Raw genomic sequence first — 15,520 nt, 5'->3', positions numbered from 1 at the left:
CCCCCCAACCAACGACTAACACCCCCTCCCCCGACCCCTCCTCCAAGATCCCCCGCTCCTCCGCAAAACCCATCACCGCCCCCAGCGCCGACTCCTCGCGCGCGACCACCCCCCGCCACCAGAGCCCGCGATCCCAGCGCCGGAAGCCCGAGGGTTCGCTGGATGCGCCGAATCTGATCGTCACGTCGTCGACGCCGCCGCAGGTGGAGGAAGAGGATCTGGACGCGCTGAAGGCGAAGGGGTCGGCGCAGGATCCGGAGGCGTCGGCGATGAAGGGCGGGGCGGGACGGGCGGCGAGTGGTGCGCGGACGTTGGAGACGGTGCAGGAGGGGAGTCCGCCAGATGAGGGGGCGATGGTGGAGTCGATTACGTTGCAAAGGTAGGACGCTAGATGGGGATTACAGCACGTAAATATAGCAGGACGTGTGGCTAACTCGATTTTATAGCCCGACGGACTCGATGATTCTTTATCGATCTCCGCCATCGCAATCCGAACTTACCGACGACCGCAGCGCGAGAGCCACTGAGAGCGGAAGCGATAGTAGTAGCAAGACACGAAAAGATAGGAAGCCGAGGCAGGACGATGATCCGGATAGGACCCCCAGGCCGAAAGCTGTCCGGCAAAAAAGCTCGTTCACCAACCTCCCGGCGACCAATACACGCGCGCAGGAAGGTCCGTCGAAGAATATGACTGTCGAAACGGAAACAGTCGCGTCAATCCCGCAGGCACCCCTTGGCGGAAGTACCCAGGATTGGATCGCCAGCGGAAAGAACGACAACAACGGGACGATCCGGGTCAAGCCGAGCCTCGAGACGATCCGGCCGAAGAAAGATAGGAAGCGGGTGGTACGCAAGCCACCGAGCGTGACGTCCGGACCTGCATCATCCAAAGCAGACGTCTTCGAAGCCAAGGTCGCCAACGCAGTCGACGAAGCCGACTCCTCTGACTCCGACGAGACCTTCGTCTACGAATCCAACCCCCCCGAACCCCAACCCCGCCGTAGTCGCCACCATTCCCGCACCCCCAGCGCCACCTCTATGGTCAGCCTCGCGGACCCCCGCAGCGCCATCCGCTCCATGGGCACCGTCCTCGACGGCCAGCGCGCCGTCCCCAGTAAGCGCAGCATGAAGTTCACCAACAACCCCTACACCTCCTCCGGGCCCGAAGACGACGGCGCGGACCGCCCCGACGGCGGTACCATCCGCACCACTGCCTCGCGCACCGGCGGTAGCGCCCACCATCACCACATCAGCCGCGGGCGGGGCCAAGGCTACGGATCGATCCTCGACGACGACAACGGACCGTTCCTCGCGCACGGCACCGCCAAGTCGCGGACCGCCACGGGAATCAACCCCACCCTGTCGTCCCACCACTCCTCGCGGCCGTCGTCCCCGAAGTATCCGCATAACGGCAACGGCAACCGGTTTCGGAAGCTCGAGGGCCTAGGGAACTCGTACGATATGGACGGCGAGGGTGACGATGAACGCACGCCGCTCGTCGGGACGGTGCGAACGCCGCGGAGTTCACGGGGGATGCGGACCCCAGGGAGTAATTCGCGGCAGCCGTTCGGGCAGGAGTTCCGCGGGTCGCAGCACCGGCGACGGTCGTTCGCGTCGGGAATGACGGTGTGCGTGGTGGTCACGATCGCGCTGCTACTCGTCGGGTTCGGCGGCGTGGGGTTCCTCTTCGCGACGACGAAGGCGCTCTACGGGGTGTCGGTCGTGGAGATCCAGAACGTGCTAGCGACGGAGCAGGAGCTGATGCTGGATCTCCTGGTGGAGGCGGTGAATCCGAACTTTTTAGGCATCAGCATCAGCGAGATGGACGTGAATATCTTCGCGAAGAGTAGTTATGTGGGGAGCGAGCGCTGGTGGTGGGATGGACGGGAGGACGACGCGGGCGGCCGGTCGGGTGCGGAACGCGGGTCTCCACCCAAGGGGGAAATCGGCATCGGCACGACGGCGGAGCGGCGGCGGCGCATCCAACGCTCCAACGCCCCCCTCCACCCCACCGACGACTCCCCCCTCGACCCGCCCCTTCCCACGGATCCCCCCTCCAACACCACGCAAACCATGCTCCTCGGACGCATCTTCCACTTCGACTCTCCTCTCACCTTCGACGGCGCCCCGTTCTCCCGCCAACCCCACGCCGCGCAGGGGGAGCTACGGCTGATGAAGCCCGGGAACAAGACGGAGGCGGGGGGGACGGAGCGGTGGGAGCGGGTCATTCAGCATCCGTTTCAGCTGATTGTGCGGGGGGTGTTGAAGTATAAGTTGCCATTGAGCGGGGCGAGGGTGAGGGCGAAGGTTGAGGGGATGCTGGCGGTGAAGGGCGCGAAGGGCGACGGCGGCGCCCGAGTCACTCCTTGATTTTCCTTTTCCTTTCTATATTTTTATCTTCTTCAGCAGCGATTGGCGATTGTTTCTTTATTTCGGGCGCGCCCACCCCTGTTTTTATCATTCATCATTCGGCGTTCTCCATACATCCTGGCCATCGCGGCACGGAGGTGCGTAGCAGTGGGGATTCTTAGAAACACAGCAACAGCACACCGGCGAGTGCGGCGGCGGGAATACCTTGTGGGAAGGGCGACCTATCAACATCACATCACGTATCTTTTACGAATCTCCTTTGTTTTTTTCTCCCCCCGTCGGGTGGATCATCCTTTCTCAGCTCGTCTCGGCTGGACTCCACTGGACATCCATCCACTTTACCGCGCAACAAACGGAGACGGTCTGTGAGCGACGTTGTTATCTGGATGGGGAGAGTGAGGGCACTACTACCCGCAGATGCCCGAAGCGGAGCGTTTGTGGAGCATACAGAGGATGGCAGGCAGGCAGGCAGGCATGTAACACAGCGAATGGCGTCATCTGGGGAATGAGTCCGAAGCAGATTGTTCTGGCGAGGGAATTCAAGTCTTTTGTTAATCCGTATCGTCACTGGATGTGGTGTCACCAGCCTCTCTGACCAGGTCTGGGGCTTCTTTCAAGGTCGACGGGTCCGCTGGGATTTGCGGATCTTCTTCTACCTTCGTTTACATTGATATCCACCATCGCAACATGTATTGGTAGTTTAACGGAGCTTCTGGCGGAAGTAGTTACCTTACCCTTCTCCACATAGTCGTTGATAGAATTTAGAGGTTCGTGGAATGCTCTTCGGAGCTTGTTGGGTGACTGTGGTTTGCAGTTCGTTATATAATAATAATAATTCAATTTAACGTGCTATCCGGTTCCCGTTAGGGTCTATGAACACGGTCATTTGACTATTTAGTATGTCGCGGATAAAAGTTTCCCATTGCCAGGGCTATGGGTACGTATTAAAACCCCGCCTCCTCCTTTGTGGTAGTAATTGTCCTTTCGTTTTTTGCCTTCGTGGCTCTCCTTCTTGGAGCAATACAGCAATATTGCTCCCCGTCGCAAGTTATCTCTTGGTTGATTTTTGGGCTGGCTGAGCCCTTTTTGTCCGTTGGGGTTATTATCCCTCACTCCGCTTTGGTTTTTTCGTTTTTGGAAAATGTCTGTTGCCGAAAATGTCCGTTGTATTTGTTTCTGGTCAATTGAGGAGTCGTCGTGAGGCTTGTGGAAAAGTGTTCCGGGGGGCTTCCCTGGGCGGTGTGACAGAAAAGATTTCCTATAGTGACTTTTGCACAGATTCGAACTCAGTTCCTCTGAGTCTTTCTGTGCACCTATCACTCCAGTTACCATTCCACCATCGTCCCAGGGACGCAGTTCGTTATACACAAGTCGTTTCCTCGATATACTTCCCCGTCGTCTATTACCTATATCTCGGATACCATTCCAAGCTCTTCGCAGCTTGTCACTCAATTTAAACTTGTCGAGTTCGTTTATATTCTTTTTCGAAGTCGAGTATATCTTGCGCGCTGTCGTCTATTATACAGCGACTCCCGTTTTCATTCCCATGTACGCTGCCGAAATCCGCATTGTGGGGTGTGCGATTTCCTCCTCAGCTTCATGAACTTTATTAACTAAGTGCTTGAGAAGGCGCGCGCAGAACTTGTCGCTGGTGCTAAAGAGAAGGATGAAGAGATCATCGGACCACTGAAGTCGATCCGACTCAGTCTGTCATTGCTTAGTTCTTTCGGGTTGAGGCTGCCCTCGCTTGAATGTCCTTTCCCGGAGGCGTCTGCTTGATTTCGTATCGTTTCCGTGTTTTTGATCTATTCATATCTTCCCTATCCTATAGACTCCCTACATTCCCACGGTATTCATATAAGCTCCTCGTGCCTCTGTGGCAGCGGTCGAGGTCTCTTGGGAGGAAGAGTTGTTATCCGGAGCAAGTTGCTGTGTTGAAGAAAATTGCCGCTCATGGAATTGTCGGGAAAGAGTGTGGATCAAAAAAGCCAGTTGGTGGTGAATCTTTATAGGATTGACAATCAATTGGCAGTCTATTCATAAATATTTCGAACCCTCAAATCTTCCTATCCTTGGCCAACTCCTTCAACACCGTAATAGTCCCTTCCACCGCGAGCTTGCTCATCTTCTTCTCCCGCTCCAAGAAGGCCGCACGCTCTGCCTTAGAGGCCCCTGAGTGTCTCCATTCAAAGGTAAAGGTCATGTACAGCTCCCCGTCTGCACCCTCACTAATTACATTGTTGATGGTACTTCCATCTGGCTGGACGAAGACCACCCTGGAAGGTTCGTATGCTGTGACCGTCTCCGTAACTTGGCGCTGGTTCTCGCGGAAGACGACTTCGCGGACAGTGACTAGGTTCCCCGTGGATGGGTCCGTAGATTCGGAAACCACAATGGTAGATTGGATGGCACTTGGAACAAAGGTCTCGGCGGAACGAATTTTGAGGAGCAGGCCAGCCCAAATTTGTTCTGAATTGAGGGTCGGGCCGGCTCCGGCAGGATTCAGAGGAGCAGTAAAAGCGATGTTGTTTGTAGTCGACATTGTGATAGAGCCCAGGAAAGTATAGGTCTAAAAAATATAGAGTCAATGGATGATCTTTGGATGTGAGCTTAGGTGACTTCAGAGTGTGAGGAGAGAGGGTTATATATCGGAAGTTTACTATAATTGGTCACTGTCATGATGTAGGAACTCTGACAAAAACCGAATACCGAAGCGCGGAGCGCGGAGCGCGAGGTGACAAATCGAACTATAATGCTCCTCAAGGCTCCACAGGAGGCGATTCGTCAATAATCCCATAGATGCTAATTAATTGGCCCATAGGGTATAGACTATCATAGAGCCCTGGCAAGTGCCAACTTGCCAAGGTTCCTGTTGAGCTAGAATCATCTGGCGCCATCACCTGCGGCCTTCACTCAACCGAAGGTTCCTAAGTATGTACGTGAACAGCCTCCGTTGCGAGCGAGTTGGAGATGAAAGTGTGCGATAATGGAGATTTCGCCAATTCAGGTGATTCGTACAGGGATACGAGGGGAAAACACCATGAGATATAGAGAAGAAGGCGCATATATTTTCCTTGATCCTAAAGAGCAGGAGGACTTCGTAAATAGGGGATTCCTGAGGTCTTCGTATACAGAATGAGTGGACATATGGCCCCCAAATGTATGGAGTTAGGGGCGGAGTTAGGATGAGAAGGCGATAACCATACATAATGGTCAAGGTACACAGATGTTCTGTGACAGAAAGTACTTATTTAACCTCATTCAATTCAACAAAAAATTGTAAAACTTCTCAATCCATAACTACCTCCTACTTGTTTCCAACCCTCAGTTCTCTCTCCTCAATCACCATGAAGCCCATCATTCTCTATGGCCACCACGCTGGCCCCAACCCTAAAAAGGTCGTTATGGTTCTTGAAGAACTCAACATCCCATATGAGGTCAAACTGCTCAAGTTTCCCGAAATGAAGCAACCCGCTTATGAAAAGATCAATCCCAATGGGCGAGTTCCCGCGATTGAAGACCCTAACACTGGGATAACTCTATGGGAGTCGGCGGCAATCATCGAATACCTGGTGGAGAAATACGACGAAAACAGAACAATCAGCTTCCCTCCTGGTACCCCAGAGTACTACTATGCCAAACAGTGGCTCCATTTCCAAGCATCTGGCCAAGGGCCGTACTTTGGTCAGGCTGTGTGGTTCAAGATCCACCATAAGGAGCATATTCAGAGTGCCTTTGATCGGTATATCAACGAAATTCGCCGCGTGTCGGGTGTGTTGAATGGAGTTCTTGAAGGGCATCAGTACCTGGTGAATGACACGTACAGTTATGCGGATACTGCATTTATCCCCTGGTTTGATATCATTCCGTGGTTGGCAGGAGATGCGATTGATTTAAAGAAGGACTTTCCCAATGTCCATGCATGGCTGAACACTTTGAAATCCCGCCCTGCTGTTATCACTGGTCTTGGCAAAGTCAAGTCTGAAGCACCTAAAAAGCTATAACGGACATTTCATGTATATATCGAGTCAAAAAACGAGATTTCATTGCTTCTATCGCTAAGCCGGTACAGGTCAACATAGTTGGTTTTTGAGAATGATAGAAGTAAGGTTCCAGAAGCCAGATTTATACACCGCGGTCTCGTTTGTTTTCTCAAATCACAGCGTACCTAAATCAGTCATGAAGTGGCTCCACTATTATGGCTCTCGCGGACCGACACTACTACGTAGTGGTGTGGACCTCACTCAAGCCTCAAATGAAGACGAGCTAGGCCTTAACATTAGTTCTACACAGGTGTGTTCCAAGAGAATGCTCGCTCAAGCTTTGAATAGCACGTCGTAGCACTCCAAGGTTTAAAAATCTGTGATGGATCAGTGGAATCAGTGCGGCCATCACGAGATCTTCGTTTTGGCGCACGTCCTATGAGTTAATCCCTTCTTTATGGTAATAGCTTGACCAAGTACTCTCGAAGCGCGTTTTGTCTCTGTTTATCCTCTTCAAGCTTCACAAGCGTCTTCTTTAACCATGTATCTTCAATGCCAATGGGCCCACCCAGGTCCAAGCTATCCCTCTAATTTCTCTCTCTCCATGGTGGAGTGAAGGATTTTATCTTTGCGCTGTGCTGGTGAGTGACATCTACGTCTAAAGGCCCCTACCAACATCTTGCGCTCATGTTCCACCCGGCGCAGAAAGAGCTAGCATACACGCAAGGATGTCTGTTGCGGTATCGTAGTTGGTCTGCTTGATATAGCGGACGACAATGACTGGCTGCCCCGTCAGAGAATGCGTGATAACCGTCAAATTCACTGCTGGGTGAGCAAATACGAACGGGGTCATGCCCTCAGAGCGGGCTGCATGAAGCAGTCGATTGTCTCGGAAGACTCAAATGCGCTGACTGCACCAGCGCCCCCAGAAATATATGAGTCCTACGATACGAAATGGTTTATATTCTCGAAGCTGCGGAGATGACATGCTTGAAGATCCCGGAGATCCCGGCCCGAAGCAATCCCTCCCGCTGCGAATTCGCTGAAGCCAGTACCAGAAACATTGACCAGAAAGTGCGTCGAGTTCCCAATTATTGTCGGTTGTTAGGAGATGAAAACCCAACTCCAGGGACCGAAAACTCAGTTTGAACACGATCTTTGTCGGGATGGATACTATATGAGATGGTGAGTCGCTCGATTGAGTGTCATTTGATGGGGGTTGCTCACGAATGAGTATTACATACTAGGTCGATCTGGCCACTAACCATCGCATTGGACTGCCAATGGATTCCAACCACCCATAAGAACCGAACCTATTCTCTGCGGTTTGGGAGATGCAGGTGATAGCAAAGCCACAAGTTCACTCCTTGCAGCAAGTTCAGGGACGGCCCAAGCACCCTCGCAGATCGATCAACACACACAAAGCACCCCACCAGTGGTGGGCGTGGGATAATAGCGTAAGATAGTGAGATAGAGTGGTAGATAAACAATGTAATGAATTGAAGTCTTGAATACGATTGGGGTTGCATGAAGTGAATCCCCAACCCGTGTCCATCCAGACCTGTATGGCAATAAACACGTACATATCAACACATCGTCCATCTCACGAAACCACGAATCGACATCCCAAATCACCCAAATGCAAGGTATCATCCCATCTCATAACCTCCGAATCTATTCACCCATACATACATAACCGCTCGCTCTCGCTCGAAAAGGGCCCTCAAGAAGCAGACAGAAGACGACACACACCCGCGCTCCACGCAATGCAAATGCACTCTTCGCTCGCTCGTAATAAACCGTAGACGGTAGTCAAACAACCAATCACCGTCGCTCATCCATGACCGACAGTACGTCAATTAAATACAGCGCTAATGAAGGCCGCAAGTGGGCGGAACGCTGCACTCGCTTGGAATATCGCATTAAGATTAGTACACCGATCTCCATCCGTCCGTTCGAATGCCTGGACAGCAAAGCAAATCATCGTGTCGGTGATCCGCTCAGTTAAATCTCCATCGGTAGATCCATCTCGGCCGTGAGTTCACCGCTCTCAATACGCTCGACGCGAAGCAATAACTCCTGCAAGCAAAATTAGCACCGATCACCCAGATACACAGATAAGTTCCTCGGGAGTAAAAACGAAGTGAAGAGAGGAATCAAAACATACCTTCGTCCCCCTCGCCACCCGAAACGCTACCGGCGGTACCCTCTCCCTCCCCACCCCATCCCCTCTCCTCCTCATCTCCATCAACTCCTCCCCCAACCTCTCCTTACATTCCTCCAACACACCCACTACCGGCGGCACATGTTTCCCCACCGCCCCCAACACCCCCTTGCCCCCCTGCTCTGCTAATCCCCTCGCCCGGGAGCTGATCTCCCCTGTGCTCCCGATAATGTCCTCCACGTAGCGCGCCACCGTCTCCGCGTCCTGCGCGGTTAGCTCCGCGCCGACGGGCCGCGCGCGGATGCTCGCGACGAGGGGTTGGATGGAGTTGACGAGCTGCGCGGTGCGGTCTTCGAGATAGTCTTTGAGATCGAGGACGGCGCGGCGTTCGTGGTCGTCGGTGAATTCCGTGCCGGGGTTCGCGGTGCCGTCCTCGGTGATGTCGTTGAGGTTGCCGTAGGCGTTGGTGTAGGCGTTGGCGTAGGTGGCGGCGGGGTACGAGGTCGGCGGGGTGTTGGCGTCCCAGGACGGGGTGCTGCGGACGCCGCGGGAGAGGCGGAGGGCATTGGGGTAGGCGCGGGAGCCGGCGCTGGTGGTGCTGTAGCTGCTGTTGGCGGAGACGCGGGAGAGGTTGCGGATGTGACCGTTGACGAGCGGCTTGACACTGTTGACAGGCCCGCCGTTCAGGGTCGGCGCGGCGGTGCTCCCGTAACTGGAGGAGTAGTAGCCGCGACTATCGGCGCCGCTGCCGACGCTGGTGGAGGAGTAGCCGCGGACTTCGCGGGAGGTGGGGGCGTCGTCGTCGAGGGCGTCGAATTCGGAGGGGTCGGCTTTGCGGACGCCAACGAGGCGGAGGAGCTCGACGAGCGCGGTGCAGAGATGGGATGCGGCGGCATCGAGGAGCGAGACGGGGGCGATGCCGGCGGCGCTGGCGTGGTTCTTCGATGCGGTGATGAGGTTGTTCGTGGCGGCGGACACGCGCATCTTCAATCGGTTGACCTGCTTTATGTGCTTTTCCGAGTCCCCATTCATCAGTCCCATGTTGTTCGCGTCCGACGCCTCAAGATCGTTCGTGACGCGGCGCACCGAGATGACCACGTTCTTCACGGCTTCCATGATCACGCGGGCATCTCCGCCACGTCCGTCACGCAGGAGATCGTCGATCGCGAGCTGCCAGCGGGATACCGCAACGTCGCGGACTGCACCGGCCTGCCGCATGAATTGCTCCTCGCGGGCAGCCGCCATGGCGTCGGGGATTGCACCGCCAGATCCACTCAGTCCCAAGGAGCTGGTCCTGACGCTCCGTAGCTGCGTCCTCGCGCGTGCATACCGCGTCTTCCAGTCCTTCAGGTCGATTTCAAGGTCGGCCACGCGTTTCAACAGCTCCTCTTCGCGGTCGACGGCTGCGGAGTGGGAGTCCGTGAGGGCACGCATTTCGGCAAGGAAGTGGGATGCTTCGGTACGAAGGGCATCCATAGCTTGCGGGTCGCTGGAAGGAGACGGGGGTGGACGGGAGGAGAGATCGACGTTTTCAAGACGGAGTTTGTCGATTTCGGATTTCAGGGAGTCGTGGAGTGATTGAGCATCGGTGATCTGGCGTTCGAGTCCAAAACGGGTGTTGGACCATTCGGCGCGTTCTTTATCGCGAGCCTGAAGGAGTTAGATGATGTTGGATAGAAAAGGGGTGGAACATACGTCTTCTCGATCCTTGTTGAATGCTCGAAGCTCGTCGATTTCCGAGACCTTCTCGCGAAGATTCGCTTCGAGACCGTCGACTTTCTCTTCCAATTGCGTGATCTGCGACCGATACTCGTCGATCATCTTACTCTATCCTCTTGTCAGTAACCTCTCAACTCAGTCAACCCTAAAAACCCACCTGAACGCCTCCAATGCTCGCCTCCGTTCCCCTCCTCGCCGCCCCCTCCAACCCAAACGCATCCATCTGATCATCCTCATCCTCCACCCCACTCGGCTCATCATCGTCCTCCACCATCGTACTCTTATTCGGCACGATCGTATTACTCTGAAACGTCTTCGGCAACGGCCTCCCCAAATCATTCCCCATCCCTCCCCCCATCGACCGCTGACTCGCCGAGCTCTCCCGTTGTGAATATCCATTCGCTCCCGGTGGCGGCATCCCCGGCCTCATCGATCCCGGCGGCCCCCTCGGCGGCCCCCGATACCCGCCCGGCCCCATCATCGACCCACCCCCTACGCTCGACGGCGCGCGGCGACTGCTCGCGGTGCTCGGGGCGGGGCTCGCCGCGCGAGACATCTCTGCGCCGGTAAACCGAGGATATCGGCGCTCCAGCTCGAAGTACACGTCGGTGGCCAGCAGGCGGAAGCGATCGGTCGGCAGGGTGCTCAGCTTCTGGCGGGCCTGGTTGCGCTTGAAGTGGAAGGTTTGTTTGGCGAGGAGATATCTCGGGATATCGTTGTTCGGCGCATTGGGGCCGCCCTTGGCTCGAACGGCTTCGCGTCGGAGGAGCTCGTCGTAGACGTCGGTGCTGAGCTCTTGGAATTGCACGAGGGTCAGCCGGAGGAGCTTGGCTTGTGCGCGGTCGTTTTGGCGGGCGGCGGTGGCTTGGGCGAGGGAGGCGGAGAGAAAGTTCTGGAGGACGTGATAGTGCTCGTTGAGGGATTCTTCCATGACGAAGGCGCGTCGCGAATCGATGCTGCCGGCGACGGAGGGGGCGCGGGGCCCGGTACCCATGCTGGAGCGGGCAATGGATGCGGGAGGGGAGGGGTGGCCGGGAGGAGGGCCGCGTGAGTCGGTAACGGTGGTGGATGCGGAGGTACGTCCGGAGCCAGCGGCGGAGGCGGGAGGGGTGTAGAGATTTCCTCGCCCGGGGGGCATGTGCATTTGTCCGTTCTGAGGAAACGGAGGACCTCCGGGGGGCGGATAGGGCTTGTGAGAGTTCGGTGGAGGTCCTCGAGGTCCTCCATGCCCTCCAGGTCCTCCATGCCCTCCAGGTCCAGGTCCACCATATCCTCCAGGTCCCCCAGGTCCAGGTCCTCCAGGTCCTCCAGGTGGACCGGCGGCCGCGTAGGGACCGCTGTCGTAACGAGGCATGGACCAGTCGTCAGCGGTGCCTACCGAGCCGGGTGGAAAGGCGCCATTTGGCATATGAGAAGTCATGTCGAGAGGAGGAAGCAAAGAAGGGAAGGAAGAAGAGTCGATGTCAAGGCGGTAAGAGGCGTGGTGCCAATGGGTGCGGCACTGCGGCGGCTTTTGATGTACTCAAGTGTCACAGGAGCCGCTGTCTCGATAGTGACTGGAAGATTTGACGCGATGATGAATCGCAGGTAACCGACGTTGCACAATCCAGAATCTATCTCTAACGTGGAATTCCTGGCATCGGTGGTGAAGGCACGAAGCAAAAACTTGCGACAGACAGCGTAGAGGAATGGAGCGGTCGTGCTTCTTGCCTGGTGGTGGTTGGAGAATGGGTGTTCCGAGGCAAGCCACACCAACTCTAGGCCTGCAAAATATGGGTAGATTAAAAAAAAAGCACAGTCGTCGGGTACCCGCTCGAAGCGGTAAAGAAGAGAATTAGTACCGAATTATATTGTTAAGGATCGGCTTCCTTCGCTGCATGCCAGATGATGCCACGAGGAGTGGTTTGAAGAGATCGACGGAGGGAGACTGTTGACACTTGACAGTTGACAGGAGTGGAGAGAACGACGAGAAGGTGGAAATATGGACGAAGACAAGCCTCGTGAACAAGAAGACCAGCGCTTCTGTGGACCAGTAAAAGGGATAGACACGCGAGCGAATTGGACTACGGGACAAGGCCTAACGGGTTACGGGATGATCGGATTGGGATAGTGGATAATACCTAACGGATTAATGGGAATGCCAAATTGACGATGGAGCTTCAACACAGTGGAGGAGGCTAAGCATTCGCGGTGGGAAAAGGGGGACCACCCAATCATTCGTACCTGAGTTCGAGTCGCGACAGGGGCTGCCGTATTCATTTGCTTTTTCGCGGCTAACTTTGTCAGATACCAGGATGACATTCATACATATAATGATATTGATTCGAAGCTCATTTCACTGTCTTTATGCCACATAATCCAAGTTCCACTCAGTATCTGTACGCATAAATACATGGAAATTGGAATCATCATTGGAATGGTTAAGCTGCGCTGGCTTGCCTGGTATCTGACTGCCTTGCAGCCTGCGGGGAGTGTGGCGTCCTAAGCGGCTTGGCACCAGGACCATCGGCCAGCATTTGATCTTCGCATCATTGGCGTCAAATGTCAATGAATGTTCCTCCACTTAACCACCTTCTAGAACGAGTCTGATGCTCGGCAGTTCTGAGATCCGTCGTGGGATTCAGGATAACCTGAGAACATCTATCATGGCAATTCTGTAATTATGCAGTATCCGTATCACTGCTCATGAAAGCTACCGGGCCAGCAGTGAGCAGTTTAGGAGACCACAAAGCTCGCCAACTTCAAGTCAACGTATCCTGACTCGAAGGTGGATTGGCCTTGCAACTGCTTGTATGGCGTGGGGTGGCTGCTTACCTGTACATACATAGTAATTATGTAGTACGTACGTATTCTCGTTTACACATACGCACACCCTGAGGGGACGCAGTATCTGTACGTAAGCGAAAGTACCTATGCAGCAAGGAGCAACAGGCAACGCTTCCCGCTATCAGGCCCAGACTGCAGGGGCGGTCGAAATGGAACCGTCAGTATCAAGATTCAAGTCCATCCTATACACTATCGTTGTTTGCCTTCATATCAAACACTCGGTTGATGGCGAAAATTCCGTCAGCTGTACGGACAGTTTCATGATGATCGACATCAAAAGGAAGATAATCAAGATATGGCTGAGGATCTACGATCCGGATCGTGTCGATCGCGTTGAATGCATCGATATTCGATACGTTTGAACTGCAGATCAGGCTTAATCGCCTAGACCTCATGTTTTCTGTATTCAGCGTTGCTAATTTGTGTCGAATCTATGCCCGTCGGTGTTGGCTTGGGCATTTCTTAAGATATATCCACCATTACGGAGGAGAGAACCGGCGCTGGAGCGCCCTCTTGTCATGAGTCGTATTTAAGCACGGTCTAACTCTCAATTCCCGTCAAGTCTGACTCTTGTTATCATGTGCTATTTATTCGAGCATTCATACACTTGTCTAACATGCTACGTCGCGTCGCCTCAGTCGATGAAGCGATATCCGCAGAAGCAGCCGAAGCCCGGTGACATTTCCTCCATCACTTCACCGTTAGCGTCTTCAATGAGGAAGCTCGGGGACCAAGCGACGAAGGAAGGGGAGATGCTGTGGAGAATGGTGAACTCGAACGCTTCCTTTCGCGTTTGAATGGTTATACTGAACCGAAGACGGATGATCAGACGGACACGGAAGCAGTTCATCGAATGGAGGAGCCCCATGTCTTCCGAACACACGCTCAGCACGTTGTACGCATTGGATTCTCAAGGACTCGGCCCGTTATAAGATTCTCTCGCCGTGTCATCGGCGCTCCACAGTGAGCGCTGTCAACCCCCTTTGCAAGCGTACTTATCCTACACGCTTGGGAAGATGATTCATCCTGTCGTTAACGCCGTCTGAACCGACGGTTGTTCTCATACTATAATACACTTAGCGGCGCATCTCCTTACCGCAAATAGGCAAGGTATGTGTGCCAAAATCACCTCATCCAAGCAGCTCTTCCCAACCACAACTATCACTCACTCATCCTCATCATCTGTCGCTACGAAATTTGGCCTCGACGGCTCGGGTTTCGACCCCCCAATACCCCTCACCTCGATCTTATCCTCCTCTGCCGATTCCGCTTTCAACTCATCATATTCCGGTCTCGCCACCTGCTCCTCTCGATCGTCCAGCACCTTCTCGATGTGCGGTAGCAGAGTGACAAGATTTGAGTACTGTTCCAGCGTAAGGGTAATTCCCTAGGTATCCCTGTGGTCAGATTCTAGATGTCCAGCATGGGGTTCAGTAGAGGGCTGAATAGAGCCTACCTTCCTCCCGGGCAACACCTTCCCGTCTTTCTCGTAATATTCCCGCAAGCTCACCATCGTCTTCCCTCTGTACTCGCTGATCGTGACCCGTCGAGTGTTAGAGATCTGCGCCCGGTCCTCGATTAGCGGGCGTGGATTGCGGGCTTGCGCAGGCGCCGATGGTCCAGACATACCTCCCAGAACAATCCGCCTTCGTCGTCGGTTTGCGGTTTATTATTAACTTTACTCGCGCCCTTTGAGGCGACCTTTGAGGTTTTGGATCTCTTGCTGGGAGCGGAATCGTCATGTTCGTCGGAGACGACGAAGTCATCGGCTTCGTAGTCGGCTTTGGTTCGCTTGGGGGGCATGATGCGTGGACTATGGTTAGGAGTGCTTGAGATAGGACCAAGGAGAATTGGAAGTTTTGAGCGTGATCGAAGAATGGGTAGAGGTAAATCGCTGTTGGGGGTATTTAGGATAGGTATAATGGTTGGACTTGACTAGTAGACGTGGTTGACGTTACGACGCGACGCGATTGAGGCCCCAAGGCAAACTCCAGTCCGACCCAGCAGTGCATCATATGTTGCTAACTTCTCCCATCTTCTGTATTACTTCTACAACAATATTTGCCTGCCCCAAACTTAGTACTCATTGTCATTCTAATGGTAGATACCGCGATACCAAACAGCCCTGACTGCCAGCCCTTCCCCGCCATTTGAAACGGGTGGATGCAGCGCCTCGTGAAGCGCTGGTGGCTGATGACAATGCTGCCTTGTCCTGCCTCCTCCAGGGCGTACGAAAGGCTCGAACCTCATGGAACTGATCGCTTTCAAAATGCGGAGGGTAAAACATCGATATGCACACCTCGTTTCGCGAACGTGGGCCAATGTGACGTGCCATGGGCCTTATCGGACAATCATCTAGCCGTATGGGATCGAGAGATTCGAGACCTCCTAGGCCTCAGCCTGGTACTGCAAGGCTGGAGATGCCTACCCGTGGGTTTTAAGTGTAGATCAAACTCTA

General features: G+C 54.4%; 5 protein-coding genes across 5 annotated transcripts in view; 2 read left to right on the top strand and 3 right to left on the bottom strand.

The window, feature by feature from the left end:
* The window catches only part of P152DRAFT_450785 (uncharacterized protein), a gene marked incomplete at both ends in the record, with an annotated part of 2,911 nt that extends 541 nt beyond the window's left edge, over nucleotides 1-2,370 (top strand). Inside the window, 2 exons of the mRNA XM_033678188.1 lie at nucleotides 48-379; nucleotides 447-2,370. Coding sequence (XP_033532422.1) covers nucleotides 48-379; nucleotides 447-2,370 — 2,256 coding nt within the window. The remainder of the gene's footprint in view (nucleotides 1-47; nucleotides 380-446) is intronic.
* A 1,718-nt stretch (nucleotides 2,371-4,088) lies between these two features.
* Nucleotides 4,089-5,134, bottom strand: P152DRAFT_460082 (DUF1857-domain-containing protein). Its single transcript, XM_033679821.1, has one exon. It carries the CDS (start codon nucleotides 4,910-4,912, stop codon nucleotides 4,427-4,429), a length of 486 nt encoding a protein of 161 aa, XP_033532421.1. The 5' UTR covers nucleotides 4,913-5,134; the 3' UTR covers nucleotides 4,089-4,426.
* Nucleotides 5,135-5,310: 176 nt separating this feature from the next.
* P152DRAFT_460081 (glutathione S-transferase Ure2-like protein) lies at nucleotides 5,311-6,500 on the top strand. Its single transcript, XM_033679820.1, has one exon. The coding sequence runs from the start codon at nucleotides 5,718-5,720 to the stop codon at nucleotides 6,372-6,374; it is 657 nt and encodes a 218-aa protein (XP_033532420.1). The 5' UTR covers nucleotides 5,311-5,717; the 3' UTR covers nucleotides 6,375-6,500.
* Nucleotides 6,501-8,357: 1,857 nt separating this feature from the next.
* P152DRAFT_475250 (uncharacterized protein) lies at nucleotides 8,358-11,656 on the bottom strand (the record flags this gene model as incomplete). Its single annotated transcript, XM_033681400.1, has 4 exons — nucleotides 8,358-8,432; nucleotides 8,521-10,167; nucleotides 10,213-10,344; nucleotides 10,394-11,656. The coding sequence occupies 4 exons, from the start codon at nucleotides 11,654-11,656 to the stop codon at nucleotides 8,358-8,360; spliced, it is 3,117 nt and encodes a 1,038-aa protein (XP_033532419.1).
* Nucleotides 11,657-13,971: 2,315 nt separating this feature from the next.
* P152DRAFT_420079 (putative RNA polymerase II transcriptional coactivator) lies at nucleotides 13,972-14,966 on the bottom strand. Its single transcript, XM_033677142.1, has 3 exons — nucleotides 14,692-14,966; nucleotides 14,519-14,623; nucleotides 13,972-14,449 (listed from the first exon to the last, which is right to left on the bottom strand). The coding sequence occupies exons 1-3, from the start codon at nucleotides 14,863-14,865 to the stop codon at nucleotides 14,228-14,230; spliced, it is 501 nt and encodes a 166-aa protein (XP_033532418.1). The 5' UTR covers nucleotides 14,866-14,966; the 3' UTR covers nucleotides 13,972-14,227.
* Between the last annotated feature and the right edge of the window lie 554 nt (nucleotides 14,967-15,520).

This window comes from Eremomyces bilateralis, assembly GCF_010015585.1.
Source record: "Eremomyces bilateralis CBS 781.70 unplaced genomic scaffold P152scaffold_16, whole genome shotgun sequence".
Lineage (NCBI taxonomy): Eukaryota > Fungi > Ascomycota > Dothideomycetes > Eremomycetales > Eremomycetaceae > Eremomyces > Eremomyces bilateralis.
Note: the sequence above shows the minus strand (reverse complement) of the source record. Positions and strands in the feature narration are given on the sequence as shown.